We start from the raw sequence: 18,300 nt of genomic DNA on the forward strand, positions 1-18,300 counted from the left end.
AATAAACTTGAATTTATGGAATTGAATATCAAAAGGCTTGTCCCTTATTTTATAAATATCAAATGAGCTTTAGTTTACATTACTAGCATGAACATGATTTGCTACTACAGTATTAAAGGGTGGAACATTCTCATTCTAGACAGCATTTGATTGGCCACAAATATTCAATGCTGAATAAGTCATTAATGTGTGTAAGTCTGTAAATTAAAAAACTGTCGATTTTAAATGCTAAAGTGTGCAAAAAGTTAATTTTTTCAGACTGTAATAGCATTTAGATGACTTCATTGCTAACAAATAGGAACTAAAAGCCACAAAACTTTGTTTAAGTTTAGGTTTTACTAATCTTCCCAATGTAGATAAAACCTGATGCACACAAAACAATTGCATGTTGTTGCATTAGGCATATTACATTTTTAGGCAAAATATGTTTGTGTTATTGATAATACCGTATGTAACACTTTCTATAAAGCCTGTTAAATAATTACATTGTAATCCATTAAACATTTTCAAAATAATTGTGACCACAGTTATGCTGCAAAATTCCCAGTGCATTTCAACCTTAAATGAGTATAATGCATTTTAGCACAAGCATGATGCATGGAATGTGTTTGTTTCATAATACATCTATCAACAATCATTGTATAGATTTAAAACATTAAATAATTCTTATAAAATTGTATGCAATGCATGCAACTCCTATAAGGTGTATTATAAAGCATTATTAATGTTTTTAGTGTCGTAGATATGGTGAGTCATTGCTTTGTAGATGGATGGTCCTTTAAATTTGGAAAGTTTGTGTTCCTCATATGTTCATTGGCAGTTTTTTGTAAAACTGTTTTACTGTATTGCAGTATTTCAATTTGCAGTGTTGCAAATTACAATTACACAATATGCCTTCAACATGAATAAATACTTTGTTAACATTGACTCACTGTTTTCAGTTTTTGACTTCCAGTCGTAACATATTGTTACTTACTACCAATTTCCAATAGTATTTTTTTGTTTATTCAACTTCACACATTGAGTTCTACATACCAAAAATGTTGAATTGGCTCAACTTAAAAAGGTTTGTTAAAAAACAGTTGCACCTCTCCACAAAATTAACAATCTAAAGAATTAAAAAATTAATTTAACCCAATTAAAAAAATTTGTAGGACTGACAATTTAATTTCAGTCAGTATAACTGTTTTTTACAAAAGTTGAGTAACTAGAAGAAGCTTAGGGAAATTAGTACCAAGTTTGTTTTTTTTTGTACTGCCTTAAATTTTTTTTACAGTGTATGCATTATATAGCCAATTTCATAATGCACTGAATTGATAAACAGTGCTGCATAAAAAAGTTTTGGTGTTTACTCAGTATATAAACTGGATATATAAACTTTTGTTGTGTGCATTAGCTTTTATCTATAACCATCCAAGGAATTAATCAAACACCATCCTTTTTATCAATCATATCCGTATTACCGTTTCATGTGTGCTTGTTTTGATGGAAAGAGCTTGTCGTCATTTGATGCTGCTGCTATTAATTGGTACTGATCCAAAGACTGATTGGAATATTGACGGATGGCCCACTGAGAGCCACCTGTAATGGTTCATATGGATAGCCTGAGGTAAAGTGCCATGTATCAGTGCTGAGAATACACATGGCCCATGGCTACTGATGCCCTCTATTTTTCCTGAAGTGACAGGCTTGTGTCGGGAGGGAGGAAGATTACAGTTTTGTGTGGAAGTGACACACGTGGTATTAAAGGTGGATAGAAAAAAAAGTGAGAGATGGACTACCCGTCCTCCATCTGTCTGTCAGCGAGCAGTTAAAGGTTACTGTAATCTGAGCGGTGTAACACTCGAATGGACCGCAGAAAGGTCCCGCAGTTAATAGAACGGGACGATGGCTTAACCCGCCACCACATCTGAAGAGAGCAGAGCCACACTGAGGGAAAGTGAGTACCCGCCGCCATCTCACAAACATACAGTGTGTCTGTTTGATTTGTGAAATTAGAAAACCTCCTCGTTTGGCTGACAAATATTACTCGGACGCCTAGAGCTTGGCTTTTCCCAAAAGCATGTGTTGTGTTGAAGTAAGCTTTCTTCAATCATATTGTTGGCTTTTATTATAAGGCAGATAGTCATTCATTTATAGAATCAACCCCGGGAACATCTTTTGTGTTCTCATTTTGAATTAAATATTAAATCCACCCTTTGGCAAAAATTTTAATATATACAAATAAAATGTAATTATAAAAAAAAAAAAAAAATATATATATATATATATATATATATATATATATATATATATACACACAGTATAGATATATACACACACACACACAAATTGAAATATATACTGTAAATTATATATTTTTATATATAAGCATTGATAAAGCCCTTGACATTTTTTGTATCCATCTCCTAACTTGTGGCTGTCCACAACTTTATCCCGGAGATGTTTTGACAGTGCCTTGTCACCCACAGTTGATTGTTTGCTTCAGTTGCACTACCAAAGACTGAAATGCTCCAGGAAAGCTCTTTTCATGCTGAGCTGATCAAAATGAGCTAAGCTGATCACAGTTGAAGTCAAATGGCTTTGTGTGCCATTGAGAAGACCTGATACAAGTCAGTTTTAGGAGTTTTAGGAGTCATTTTTCAGTGATTCTGGTTTGTAAAATGTTTTCTGATGTGTTGGTGTTATATCTTTCAATTGGAATACACCTGGATAAAACAAAAACTGTCCATCTTTATTTCAGCCTGCATAGCAACAAAATGTGATTATTTTAAGTGTTTCTTTTCTATACCCACTGTATATACCCACACAGACAGACATACAAATATATTTAAATGTGTATGATGATATATTATAAATATTATTTATAGTATTCCCCAAGCTCAGATAGTACCAGAAGTGGAAACTTTCCGGAAGCCTGTTCCCAAATGCATTTGCTCAGATGAATAAGCTGTCTTTATTCATATTCTTGGCAGTATGCTTTTATTATAAGGCAGTCATTAATTTACAGAATCAACGCTAGGAACATCTTTTGTGATCTCCATATTAAATTTTAGCCCTGAATCCACCCCTTAGCAAAAATTACTCACATCGTTAAAAAAAATATTTAATTAGGCTGCAGTTTATTCGCGACTCACGGGGGAGATGGGATTTGCATTAGGCAGGTCGCCTCTCGTGCTGGTGAGGGAGATTGGATGTGAGTGGAGATCACGGGGTCACCGGCTCAGCCAAGGACTCCCATTTTCCAAGGTCAGAGAGGTAGAAAGGTGCTCCCCTGGGTCTCTGCTCACACAAGACAACTCCGATTGGCCCTTAATTATGTCCTTCCTTTAAGCCACTGCTGGCTTTTGTTTTTCCAGCGATATCTCTCCTCTCTCATGTCCACTATACAACAATGGCGGCGCTTTTGGAGGAGCCCTATTATTAGTTTATATGCTCCGTAATCAGATGATTTACCAGGAACCCTAATGAATGAGACCGTGTGAAAAGCAGAGGTTAATCATAGTCGTGTCAATCATCATTTATAGTGAAGTCTGTGCTTGTGTTCCAGCGATATGGCTTTTTCATGGCTGATGCTGATAGTTAGAAAGCAAGGTGCCCTGTGGTCAATGTAATGAATACTATGACAAGATATTCAAAATTTCTTGAAATTCATGTGTATTTTACATAATATTGAATTGTTATGAAGCGTAACACGTACTTTTTCCACAATAAATATATTTTACAGTATATTTTGTATGTAGATTTGCATTATACATTTATAAATATATTCACAATATTGATTTATGAAGTACAATACCTACATTTTCGACAGTGACTATATTTTACAGCTTAAAGTTATATATCATATTTTTTATAAATGCATAAAATGGTATATAAGTTGTAGATTTATTTTTAAACATATGAGTATTATGTAGTATTAAAGAAATAATTGTCAAAAGTTTTCAAAAATTAATATATTATATATATATCAAATAATTATATGTAATTTTTATTGTGTGTGTGTGTGTGTGTGTGTGTGTGTGTGTGTGTGTGTGTGTGTGTGTGTGTGTGTGTGTGTGCGTTGGTGTTACTGATGTTTCACTCGTATCTTACTAATACTACAAATTACTCTGTTTTTCCCCATTTTATTTATTTTTTTATTTATTGTAAAAATAAAAAATATTGTAGTTCATAGTTTCTCTTATTCAGCTCTGTATTTATTTATTTTTTTCTTTTGATTCTAACCCTTGGCTATCCGTGTGGCAGGTTTTGACTAATTTAACTGGGACTTTTAGTTCCCAGCTGGAACAAAAACAGAAGGACCAATGATTTGAACCTCACACGCTCTCTCTCAGCGTCCAGACAAGCTCTCGCCGAATTGCTGTATGATTCACAAGCGTTATGAATTGATGGGTATAGAACATTAATCATTTATTAAAAGAGTAATTACATGCTAAGTAACGTATAATGTTCCATTTAGCACATTTGCGTTAAATGCGTTAATTAATTCTGGACCCTCCAGCCAACATCAGTTTATTTGATTAATACTGTCACTGACATTTTAAGGAACTGAAAGGAATTTCTCCCTCCCCTCAAAAGTGTTTAATGTGTTTTTCTGTCCCTGAGGATTTAAAAGTTTCTGTCTTTCCCATGTTTAGGTTTTTAATAGTGGCACTGCTTGTATTATACAGAAAAAAACTGTAAAATTATGATTAAATACACACAGGCAGTTTTTTTTTTGTTTAGTTTTTTTTATTTACAGTAATTTTTATTTATTTTACTTTTCATGATCATTATGTTACAATAAATATTTAAACAATTTTTAATGGTTTTTTTCAGACACTTTTCCCATATTAAAACAAAAAAAAAATCAGTAAGTTGCACTTTATATTAGCTTCAAAAGAATCTATGGCAGTGTGTGCATACAAGTGTGTTTGTGTGTGTGTGCTTTTTTATTTTTATTTTTTTTTTTTTACAGAAGCTTGATAGTCAATTACAACTATCAGATCTTTGCTTTCAAACATCAGCACTTGCAACAGCTATTTTATCTCAGCATTGAGTCATGATTGTGCATTTGCATGCATGGACGGGGCCAAAATGTTCCTGGTCTCCAAACAGGTTAACTGGCAGGGAGCGTGAGGTGAGAGCCGTGGTGGCGTGTGTTTAATGCCAGCGAGTAATTGTGTCATAATGTGAGAGACGAGAGCTGGCAGCTTCCTATTGCCGTTTGGAGGGGTTCAGTGACACTTGACATGCTTCTCCAGCTTCACAGAGCGGGACATGAGACAGGGCTGGAGTAAATACAGGAAACTAATGCTTGCTTTTATGCAGAGACACAGGAATGAGAAAGGGGCGGGGCTCGTGTAGAAGGGGGCGGGGTCAGTGCTTCCAGAGCAGCTTGTTAAACAGAAGGATTGAATTTTTTGCAGCCAGATGAACCTCATTTATCAGTTTGATTCTGTGTTATTGAAATTCAAGACATCATACTTAATATTTTCTTTTAAAACAGTTTAGGAAAGCATCACAGGCTATAGTTTAGTTTAGTTTAATGATTGGTTTTATTAATTTTGAAACAAAAATATTTTATAAAATATAATATTCATTGATTTATAACCAAAGTAAAATATAGTTATATTTATTTGGGATTCTGAAATGAAAATATTGTATAAAATAAAATATAATATTATAAAATATTATATTATAAAATATAAAATATTATATTATAAGATATATATCATTTCACTCATCATGTGATGAAATATGACAGCTGGGTATTATCACTTTGATAGAGCAGAACCGTTAATAGGTGATAGCTGACATTTCTGAAATCTTGCTAATTAAGGGCTTACTTCTGAAACTCAAGCATAACGTCAGGGTTATTTTTTTCTTTCTTCTCCATTTCCTCTCTCTCACTTCATGTTTGTAAAATCAGGTGTTTTCATAAATGTGTGCCAGTCAGTCTTAATAAGCCAGAAAAGGGGGTGGGGGTGCTCTTATTGAGTGACCTTCTACAAAATAAGCATGTTGCTGGTGGGCTCTGTCCATGGCGCACTCCAGCGAGCCGTGCTTCATTTACAATGCAAAACCTCCTTCTGTAATCCAAGTGTCCTTTCTGCAATCACAAAGCATAATCTGCTGCTCTCTTGTTACAGACATCACTTTACTGCATCGGCCACCACACAATGAATATTAGAGCCAATATTATTTTCTCATTGTTCGCTCGTCTTTGCATCACAGAGATTAAGGAAGGATGAGTGCTTTGTGCAGCCACTTGAGCTGAAAAGTGGCCTCATTCTAATACTATTAAAATAGTCGCCGGGCTGTGTGCGTGAATTATAATGGACACAAAGGCTTGTCCACGCTGGCACTTGAAAGAGAGATAGCGTTACATTTCATCTTTGTATGGAAATAGTTTTTTTTAAGCCTTTATTGTAATGTGCTCACTTGCTGGGAGGCTGTCATCTATTTTATTTTATTTTATTGTACTTTAAAGTCTAAATGAAAATCAAATTGACATTATTTACTTTATTAATATGCATTCGTAGTCATATTGCTAATTATTTATTAGCTGATGTTTAATCATTTTGCGATAATTGATATGCACTGCTACTGCTGCTAATAAATTTATATTAAATTTATTATAATAAATATTTTTTCAAATATTATTAGTGTTTTTTTGTTGTTGTTGAACACATTGTAGAAAATGCATGTGAAATTTTTGTATTTACCATAATTTAATTCAATATATGCAGCATTTTTTTACTGTAGAAAATAAATATGATTTTGAGTGTGTGTGTGTGTGTGTGTGTGTGTGTGTGTGTGTGTGTGTATTTACCATCACTTAATTCAATGTTTGCAATATATATATATATTTTACATTTGCAGAGAATAAATGTGTTTATTTACCATCATTAAATTTAGTATATTCAATATACATCATATATATTTTATTTTATATTTATTTTTAACAAAAAGAACACTCAAATATTAGATTTATTATTATTATTATTATTATTATTATTATTATTATTATTATCATGTTGTAGAAAATGAATGCCTGGAAGTTTCTAGTATGCTTAGTAAGACCTTGATTAGCTGCTTCAGGTGTGTTTACTCTGCAGGACACTGGCCCTTCAGAACCAAGTTTGGACACCACTGACCTAATCTGTGGTGCTGCTGGACTCTCAAGTTTAAACAGATTTGATTTTCTTTTTTTATGTGAATGGGTTGTTTCTTCTTTTTGTTGGGATTGGGCTCCAGTTGTCTGTAAGCCTATTGAAAACATTATCCCCATCTCTTTAGTTCTTCAAAAAGAATCCTCAATTCTTTGGTCTACTGGATATAGGCGGAATGTCAGTCTTCCAGAGAATGATCCAGAAAGTCTTAGTATTGTGCCTGCAGCTTTTTGATGCCCATGGGCAAAACAATCAGATGTGCTGTTGGGTTTCTAGTGTAAGAGGCCAAACAGTAAGAAAGAGACAAAGAGAGCTGGAGAAACAGACAGACAGCTGTCAGTAAAATATTCTATTTAAACTGTAGAGGTTCATATACATGCATTCAGTATGTCTGTATGTATACATGCAAACTGCAGCATACTGTAAGTCAATTCCACTAGCTTGATTGTTTTATCATATTATTTTATTTTTATACCACTTTCTTTTAAAAACAAAGGTTCCAAAATTGTGTTTTTGTTTTTTGCATCTGTGCTATGAAAGAACCAGTTATTAAAAGCAAAATTTTTATATATCTAAAGAATCTTTTTATATAGAACCTTTTGTGGAATTGAAAGTTTCTATGGATGTTAGAGGTTCTTCATGGAAGAACCTTTATTTTTAAGTCTGAATTTGTCAAGTCAAGTCATTAATATCTTAAATCTGGCATTAATATCTTTAATATCTTAAATCTGACGCATTATTCTGTTTTACAGTTCTAGCATTGTGCCAAAATTACCCAAGCCCATGTCTCTGTCAGCAGCCCGTCTCTTTATTCATTGTTTCTGCTTGGGATAATAATTTGTGAAGCACTAAATTGCTTTGAGGGAAAGGACATTAAAGGGATTATTCTCATGTAATCCGCGGGTCCCTGTAGACGTGAACCTGATCACAGAACAGCACAAAGCAGCGTTACTCAAAACATAACAATGGCATGTACACCACAGCGCCACAGCTACTTTAACTGCCTGTTGTTGTTTTTTCTTGTCATCCACAGTTAGCAACAGTAAATCCGCCCCTTCCCTCTGCTTATTGAATGAGCGTGTTTAAAGGTTAGACAAGCATATGCTAATTATTTGATTATTTGGATGAGCTGTCTCTCCCCTAAAGAGCAGAAAGTTGTGTCTCAGAGAGCTGGGAAGAGGCAGAGGAAACCTCTGGAGAGAGGATTGAAGTCAAAATAAAAAAGAGCACAAGGACTTTTAGCTGGGCTACAGTAACAGAAAAGCACATTAAGCTCACTATAAAAGAGAGCCGGGTAATACTTCATACTAACCTTCATGAATAAATCATGAAAAAAACTTTATATAATGCTAAACAGATCATATATGAATTAAAATTTCATGACATTTTTAGCTCTTTGATAGTATATGAAATAACTATCAGTTGAGAAGTATATTATGTGATAGCTGTTGTTGTAGCTCAACTGGTAGAATATATATATATATATATATATATATATATATATATATATATATATATATATATATATATATATATATATATATATATATATATGTGTGTATATATGTATGTATATGTATTGGCTTTAATTTGTATTTTTAAAATTTTAGTTTTGAGTAATTTTATGTTCTTATGTCTTTTTTATTCATTAGGTGTTTATTCATTTATTCATTTATTTATTTTAGTTGTTGTATTTAATTATAATTATAATCTTAGTATAATTTCAAATTTCTGTATAAAAGTTTAACCTTAAGCTTTTCATCTAATATATATACTTTGTTTTATTTTAGCATTATTTATTTGAATTTAGTAGTTAAATTTTTCGTTTTAGCTGACAATAACAGCACTGTTTCATGTTCTTTTGGACTAATGTGTGTCTCTGGCTGTTGTGTGTGCTGCTGCAGGTAGAGCTGACGGGCAGCAGTGTGTTTGACTACGTTCATCCGGGCGATCATGTGGAGATGGCCGAGCAGCTGGGCATGAAGCTTCCGCCGGGCCGAGGGCTGCTGTCTCAGGGCGGCGGGGCCGAGGACGGGGCCAGCTCTGCCTCCTCTTCCTCTCACTCTGAGACACCTGAGCCAGGTAAGATCATGAGACTATGAGCAGCCTTGTTGGTCAGCTTAGAACAGGTTGCTGTTTTGGCCCTTTTAGATGTTTAATTTGATTGTTTATTACTGTTTTAAAAACATTATTTTTTATATTTGAATGTTATTTGGTTATTTTATTATTCTAATATTTTCATTTAAGATTATTTTATTTGTTTTGTTTTATTGTATTTTATTTTTTATTTGTTATTTATATATTTTTTAAGTACTTAATTCTGGTATACTCAGTGGTGAACAAATCCACTTTACATCTGAGTCCTTAAATGCTTAAATGTGACCTTTGACCACAAAACCAGTCTTAAGGGTACATTTTTAGAAATTGAGATTTGTACATCACCTGAAATCTGAATAAATAAGATTTCCATTGATGTATGATTTATTGGGATCGGACAATATTTGGCAGAGATAACACTATTTGAAAATCTGGAATCTGAGGATGCAAAAAAATCAAAATATTGAGAAAATCACCTTTAAAGTTGTCCAAATGAAGTTCTTAGCAATACATATTACTAATGAAAAATTTATTTTGATATATTTACAGTAGGAAATTTACATAATAACTTCACGGAACATGATCTTTACTTAATATCCTAATGATTTTGGGCATAAAAGAAAAATCGATAATTTTGACCCAAACAATGTTTTTTTGGCTATTGCTACAAATATACCCCAACGACTTAAGACTGGTTATTTACATATTTATATCAGTTTAGTTTTGTTTTTAGTTAAGTTTAGTTAATATTTTAAAAACATTATTATTTATTTTATTTTATTTAGTATTATTTAATTACTTTATTTTTATCTAATTTTATTTGGACCCTTTTTTATTTTATTATTGTATTGTATTTTATTTTAATAGTTGATTCTGGAGTACTTCATTCTGATTCACTCGATGATGAATAATTCTGCTTCACGTCGGAGTCCTTGTCATTGGCTTATTACCGACTGTTGAAGTGGTCATATGACGTTGCTAAAAATAACATTATTTTGTGTATTTGGTGTAATACAATGTGTTTATGTAGTTTAAGGTTTAAAAAACATGATTTTCCGCATAATGTACATTATAGTTACTCCTCTATGCCCCGCCTTTCTGAAACACGTCGACTTTTACAAAGTTCATCATTCTGAAAAGCGAGGTGTACACTGACTGGACAGCTATCCAGTGCATTGTGATTGGCCGTTTACCTCAAGCATGTGACGGAAATGTTATGCCCCTTAACACAGTGATACTGTCTCCAAGCATGATGAGACAAAACCAATAAAACCCATTAAAAAAAAAGTCATTTGTTGCATCCAGTGGGGACATAATTACTGTTTACAATGACTTATAATGTATTTTTACACGTTGCGTATCACGCTGCAAAAACATAAAACCATGTCTGCATTTGTGATCTGAGAAACAACAAACATGCACTATACTCTACACTGCTCAAACCTCAGGTTTGAATAATTCTTTAAATATAAAAAATGTACTTATAAGCTGTCTTATAAGCAGTAACTTATAAGCAGTCAGAAGTGCCAGACTGTCCTTGCAAAGTTGGAATTGGCCCACTTTATAGAAACTGACACTGGCATTGTAGGCTACTCTCTCAGGAAACAGTCCTTGTCCTCCACAAATAGTGCTGCAGACATCTGTATATTTGGGTTGAACTGTTCCAGAACAGTGTGTAAATACAACTTAGCCACTGATTTTGACTTGTGTCCTCTTGTGGAAGACCAAACAAAGTAGCTTTGCTTTCATAACGAAACACACAGCATCTCCACGACATGACAGCCGTGGCATCAGCAAGAATAAAAGTTATACCGCCTTTCTTTGCGTGAACATTTGGGCGGCGTTATGCAAATCTTCCCACATCGTGACGTAGACATGTGGGGGCGTGTTAGAACAAGGTGTTTTAGGTAGGAGTGGTAGCCTCTTAACTTTTTATTTTTTTTAAATATCTCTTTGGTTTTGAGACTTTAGTTTTTGCAACTTTACAGATCTTTTTTATGCACACTCCAAAGGGAAAGAAAAAATTTAAATTGCATCATATGAACCCTTCCACACCAACCTCTTTAGCCCTAAAATGTGTATTTTTTCCCCAAAGACCTCTACTTTAATTTCTGGATTCTGTGATTTGTCAGTTATTTTTCTACATTACTGTAAATCATAGTTTTTAAAATAAACATTAGATGCATAATTTCAGTTTAAATATAAAAATAAACTTTTCCAATTCATCTAAGACACCGTTGCTTTGAGTTATGCTTTCATTCAATGATCTTGAAGCTCCAAATTCAGGCTGTATTATTTATTTTGTGAGTTCTTTATTTAGTTATTTATTTTTTCGCTTGTCTGTTGATTTATTTATACCCAAAGCCATTTTGCTTTCTGAGGTCTTTGTTATAGATACGTTGCACCAAGCTGTCAATATGATGCTCAGACACTGTGAGTGCACCTGAGGCTGCCAAAAGTGTGTGTGTGTGTCTGTGTGTGTCTGTGTGTGTCTGTGTGTGTCTGTGTCTGTGTGTGTGTGTGTGTGCGTGTGCGTGTGTGTGTGTGTGTGTGTGTGCGTGTGTGTGTGTGTGTCTGTGTCTCTGTGTGTGTGTGTGTGTGTGTGTGTGTGTGTGTGTGTGTGTGTGTGTGTGTGTGTGTGTGTGTGTGTGTGTGTGTGTGTGTGTGTGTTTGCACGCTAATGGCATGTGTGGCATGATATGCCTGATGAGTGTCTTCCGCTCGGCCCTGAACTCTCGAGGGGCGGGCCGTGTGACGGCAGCACTGTAACACAGGCTTACCCTGCTCCCGAATTTAATTAGACGAATTATATAGCAAGGATGAAAAGAGGTGACATTCCGCATTGGAATTCTTTTCAGGGCTCTTTGCCTTCATAGACTTTGCCTTCCAAATGTTCCCATTTTCATTGTGTTGTACCGATGATAATTTAAGTATTAGGGGAAAATCCATTTATAAATGAAACAAAATGACTTGATATCCATCAGTCCCCGAGTTCATCAAGCTGTTCAAACTTGAGGGAGATTGGCTGGTCGGCCTGGGTCTTCTGAGAGCTTCAGTAATTAGATCTGCCAAGGATTTAATCTTTGCTGATTGGAGCTTTAAATTAATTGAAGTTCCACATTTGTGGTTTTGTCCTTTTCGTGGCGTTTTTTTTTTTTCTTTCCCTTTTTTTTCTAACCAGGAAGAAATTTCATACTGGCAGACTCGAGGCATTTGAGTGTGTGTGTGTGTGTGTGTGTGTTTGTGTGTGTCTGTGTTTAAGTGTTAATATTCTTGGTGAGAGTGAGTGAGAGGGTCTTTAATGGTTAGAGGGATGTTCTGTTGTTGAGATTTATTCGTGTACACACAGAATCATTAAAGATGTGCTTTACAATCAGAAAAAGGGCACCAGGGTCTGTCTTCTAACACCAGAGTTTCATTTATAAATTATGAGGCCTGGAACACATACTGTACAAAAAGATTGTGGGGGATTTTATTTATAAGGATAAAAGTGTTTTTAAAAGTTGGACAGCATGATGTCTACCTAGTCGCCATCTACATTGCTTGCTAGTATAAATTTGTTGCTTACATTTTTTTGCATTGTATGGAGCCCCTTAAGGGACATGGTCGTGGTTAAAAAAAAAATAATAATATATGCAAGTAAAAAAAGTTTTTCTTGCAAAACTATCTTCGTGATGGAAGTAATATGAGGTGGGAGGAAAGCTTCTGCCTTATCGCAATTTGTCACCTTTGCGATTTAATTTCGAATAATCGTGCAGCCCTATATTTGCTTGTAGTGTAACATTATTTTAATAGCTAAGATGATTCTCTTTGGCATGAATTACAAAAACTGTGAAAAATCTCTCCAAGACTTGGAGACTACGTCTTGGGACAATTCACCTCTGCTGATTTTGACATAGCAACTACATCTAGAGACAAAAATATTTTTTTAATTAACATTTTTTGTTGTTGTTGCAAACAATTTGTTATATTATTGTAAATATTTTGCCAATGACAATTCTTTCTGCTTCCTGACTTCTATATTTACCTTTGTGCTTGCTTTAGCGCCACATCTGTGTGCCAGCCACACTGCTGTTATTAAGATGAATGGGTATGCTAATAGTTATCTTTCTCCAGGTATTATAGTCCTCCTTGGGACACAAAATGTCCCTCTTGTTCTCTATTTTTCTTTCTCTCTGAATGAACACCATGCTGAGCAGTATTTAAGGTGGCATCTAGCATTTCACCTCCTGTCACCTCCCTCATATGTGTGTGTGTCCTGCCTCTACACTCATTATTTCCTCCTCTTTCTGCATATGATGTCACTTTTTCATCCGTTCAACCTGCAGAGTAAATTGTGTTATCAACAGCCTATTTTAAATATCTGGCAGTGTGGAGGGGAGAGCGTGTTTTCCCCTCATCACTGGCTCCATTCCATCTCTCTCTCTCTCTCTCTCTCTCTCTCTCTCTCTCTCTCTCTCTCTCTCTCTTCTCAAGGGCATTACACGCTGGCAATAAAGCAGTAAACACAGCAGTTTTTTCTTGAAGATCGTAATCCTGCTGTTTGTCAACAAGAGGCTTTTGATGAGCATGAAAAGCAGTCCCTCATTTGTGCATTAACAAAAGAAAACGATTCAAGCTTCATTTGCAATGAAATTATTTTGGAAACAGGCGCGTGTGCCTGCGACATTGGTCAATCAGCTCTGGCGCAGAGAGCACATCACTGACCACACTGCTTTTAGTTACAGTTCCTTTAAGCTATTCAGTCGTTTTTTCATTCAGCATTAAATGTTCGTCTAATGGCTAAATAAGGAGAAATCTTTTCATTTGAAGGTGTGTAATCTTCACTGCATTTCATAAAGTCTTCATGTTCTAATTTTTTACTTATTTTGATAATTATTAGTATTGTTTTTGTAGTAGTAGTAGTGTTGGAGAAGCTGCTATAAATATGTAGTTTACCAAGATACAAAATGCTAATAATTTCAAGTAGTTAAACTACAGTTTTTAGAGCCAACATAGTTAAAGGTGCAGTTGGAGATCTTGGAAAATGCTAATATTTTTCTGATAGCACTGAAAGCAAATGTCCCGCCATCCTTGCAGTCGTTGTCCAAAGCAACGCCCCCTGAACGCATTTATGCTCAAAGACCAGAATACCAGAGACATCATTACTACAGTATTCCTAATTTCAGCCTATGTTCCGTAGTGAAATAAACCCCTACTTAGGGAGTAGGGAGCCATGAACACAGTGTAGGGATCATATAGATTGGAACACAGTTCATGCATGTAGCTCACTTCTCTAATGAGTTGGTCATTTGAATCGGGTGTGTTAACTAACAAGACATGTAAAATGTGTGCGCAAGGACCGGAATTGGGAACCGCTGGGCTACATCATGTGTCATTAACCATCGAGAAAACTTTAAAAGTACTACAATAGCAGGAAGTAAGACCGGGTTGTTAATGTTTGTCTGCCATTCTAGCTCTGTCTGCACAACGTGTGTGAATGCGCTGATGACGTGTTCTGTCTGCGCGAACAGGGTGCGCAGAGATATACAAACGATGACAGGCGGGTAGGAAAGCTATTTAAAACGCTCGAACTGAGCTTTTTGATTGGACATACATTTCTTGGTCCTATGGCTTCCACAGAATATATAAAAACAGATAAATACATTTAGACCACTTTACTTAATGATTGCTATTGGGATGTGAAGAGACTTTCAACCAGCATAACAAAAAATGTTTCTGAAGACAATCACCTATTGCACCTTTAACTTATTCATTAACTGTAAATAATAGTAATAAACATATATATTTAAATGATTTCAACAAGCGCAGAGAATTTTGTCATGATTAATTGACGATTGAATCCTTTGAATCAGTGATTCTGTTCTGTTGATCTAGTTCATCTAAATGATTCATTTTAATCAAAAGAAAGATTATTACTGTAAATTGCTGAAATTATTGTAAAAGCAGCTCAGCTACTAAAGATAGTAGTGTAGTTTGTTAATAGTGTCACTATACTAACACTAAAAGTAGTGATCAATATATGCAATAAATGGCTGTGCATTACTGTTATTTTAAGAAATGTTTTGGCATAATGTGTATATTTCTATATAACTATATTAATATAGAATTAATAATAAAAAAATCAAATACAGCTTAACTGATGTATATGAACGTATTTTAAATTCATATCCAAATGTGAATTATTTAATATATATTTACATTTATTTTATTTGGCATTTAAATAAACAAAACATTATTTTGATTTCACTTCAGTTATAATAGACACATGAAGCCCAGTATGATGTATGCTGACATACATCAAGAGATGTGGCATTAAACATTGATAATAAGAGCAAGGTACTATAAATAAAGAGAAAATAATTAACCTTTGGCAGTACTGCATATGAGGATGATGGACTGAGAACATTGTGTGAGGAGCGTTCGGTCCCAGCGCAGGGATGGTCGGGTGTCTCAGGGCGTCCAGAGCAGCAGTCGCCCATGGGCAGGGTGATCCGGACTCTCCCACAGGGTCAGACCTTTGATTTGTGTGGATTCTCCTCTAGCCTTTAACAGGTGTCTGCTGCTGCAGGTGACATTTGAAATGCAAATAGAGCTCTTTTTCACAAGGCCTCTGATTCTACCACTGTCAGACCAGAGGAAAACCTCCAGCACAACACAAACACACACACACATTCACATGCATACACACACTCTTCTGTACACAAACACACATGCACATATTCACACTGAAACCCTGTCAGATAATACTTGTTTTAAAATTAGATCATGTGATCATGTGCTTCACTTTTTGTCACACCTGCCAGTGGTGTTTAATTGGGACCATTTACAACACAAAATATTTTCTGCAGGCCATAAAACTGTATTATTATTATTATTAGTTTTACATTTGTATTATTTTACATTTACACCTTCAGCTTTAATTTGATTAATGTTCGTTTACATTTCAAATGTTTACTGTTTAAAATTGTTTTATACTTGTAATACTGTTTAAAAGTCTGTGAGATATTAGCAGATCGTATGTGAAAGCATGAGCTCTCTCAAAATGGCATCAAAATGCTCAGCTTTAGTTTGCTCCTGTGTATATATTAGGAAAACATTAAAATAGGGCACCCTTGAAAATTAAGTTTGTCAACCTTCCACCTTCAGTCAAATTAATTAATGAAATTAAATTAAATTTTAAAAAAATTATAATTGGCAGGGATTGTCGATACATTCCAACTTTATTTTTATGTTTTTATTTTATATTTAAACTTAAATGTTTTATTTATTTTCAATATATTTATTGCACTATCCTGTAGCGTTAATTTATTTGTACTCTTAAGATACCATAGCTTAGTGTCACTATGATGATTATTTTTCACGCTGTCTTTTTGCTAGGAAATGTATTGAGTTTCATTCAGCCGCAGGGCTCTAAGGACAGCAGAGGCATCTAGCCAAGGTCGCTGACCTCACCGGCTGCTGTCCACTGTCTGTGTCATTAGGGGATTCTGTGGTCTGCATTACCCACAATCCTCTCAGGTGAATCCCACCCCATCATAGGTGTTTGGCACATATCGAGAAGTGTCCTTGAGAAGAGTTGGGGTCACACAAGCAGTTAGCACTTGGTCAGAATACAAATAATGGCATTAGCACTCACAGACGGCACACATTAGCCTTACAAACCTGTCAAATGGTGTGTTTCCCATCGCTTTCACACATAGTTTTAGATACTCATGTAGTTTAGATTTTTGTTTATGTGTGTTTAGTATGCCCTATTTTGATTCTTTTAGTTTTTAGAAACATAAGTTTTGTATATGAATATCGTTGCATTGCGATATCAAACCTAGTGGCATTTTTGCAAACAAATGATCCCAGACCTGTTAACATGTAGTCCACGTAGTCACACAAGCACCTGTGTTCTGGGAAAATGGGATATCAGTGGGGTCAGGAGTGATCACATGACTAAAACTATTGGAGGAGTTCTAATTGAAATCTGAAGTTCCTGAGGTCTGCGGCTCAAACATATTGATTTTATTCAGGCTGACCCAGCCAGTGGGGTCACGTTTGAACCCATCTGACATTTCTTCAATTCATCTCACTTTCTGAGCCCCAATACTTCACCCTTCTGAGAGGCAATAGAGTGGTGTGTGTGTGTGTGTGTGTGTGTGTGTGTGTGTGTGTGTGTGTGTGTGTGTGTGTGTGTGTGTGTGTGTGTTTGTGTGTTACACTAGAACAGAGAACCATATATAATCTATCTCCTGTAATCACGTGTAAAAAAACTAAATAAAAAATACTTTTTATAAACATCTCAAAAGCTACATGTTTTTATATGTATTAAATTACTCATAACACTTTGCTACAAGTTTTAATATAATAACTATCATAGTTTATGCATTAATTATGATGAACAATAAACAACTGAATTGTAAAAAAAAATTATTAATGTACACTACTTTAGAAAATTTGGGTTCATTACGTTATTTTCCAAATATCAAAATATTATGAAAATATAACATTGATGATGATAATAATAATAATAATACTAAAATAATAAATGTTTCTTCTTGAGCATCAAATCAGTGTATTAAAATGATTTCTGAAGGATCATGTGATCATGTGACACTTTCACCTATGGTGAGCATAAAATACTTAATTTATAATATAAATTTAAATTTATAAATATAAAAATATTCAGGTTTTGGTAATGCATTACTGTTATTTTAACAACTTTAACCTCTGTTAGTTCATGATAGATCATGTTATCTGTTGCATCAGCTAATGGTAATATATGGAACCTTGATGTAAAAGTATTAGCTATGATATATAAACAAATAAACAAGTAACACAGTAATGCACTTGAAGTATGTACCGTGGAAGTCACATCTGCATATCTGAACAGAGTGTGTTTGTGGCTTTAGTTAACCCTCTCATGCACTTCACATGATTTGAGTTGCTGCCCATGAAAAGCTTTTCTAATCAGTTGCATTTCCTCAAGTAAAAGCTGCCTATGTAGACAGTAAACAGCAGTGAAGTTCCTAGGGTTTAACTGAAGTTGCTCATGACT

General features: G+C 34.6%; 1 protein-coding gene across 4 annotated transcripts in view; it reads left to right on the plus strand.

Moving 5' to 3' along the window:
• Positions 1-18,300, plus strand: part of LOC132111334 (neuronal PAS domain-containing protein 3-like) — a 285,327-nt gene that overhangs the window by 232,496 nt on the left and 34,531 nt on the right. For all 4 annotated transcript variants that reach the window (XM_059518543.1, XM_059518544.1, XM_059518545.1 and 1 more), the window contains one exon: positions 9,062-9,239. In XM_059518543.1, the coding sequence (XP_059374526.1) occupies positions 9,062-9,239 (178 nt within the window). The remainder of the gene's footprint in view (positions 1-9,061; positions 9,240-18,300) is intronic.

Source organism: Carassius carassius, chromosome 31 (genome assembly GCF_963082965.1).
Source record: "Carassius carassius chromosome 31, fCarCar2.1, whole genome shotgun sequence".
In the NCBI taxonomy this organism is placed as follows: Eukaryota; Metazoa; Chordata; class Actinopteri; order Cypriniformes; family Cyprinidae; genus Carassius; species Carassius carassius.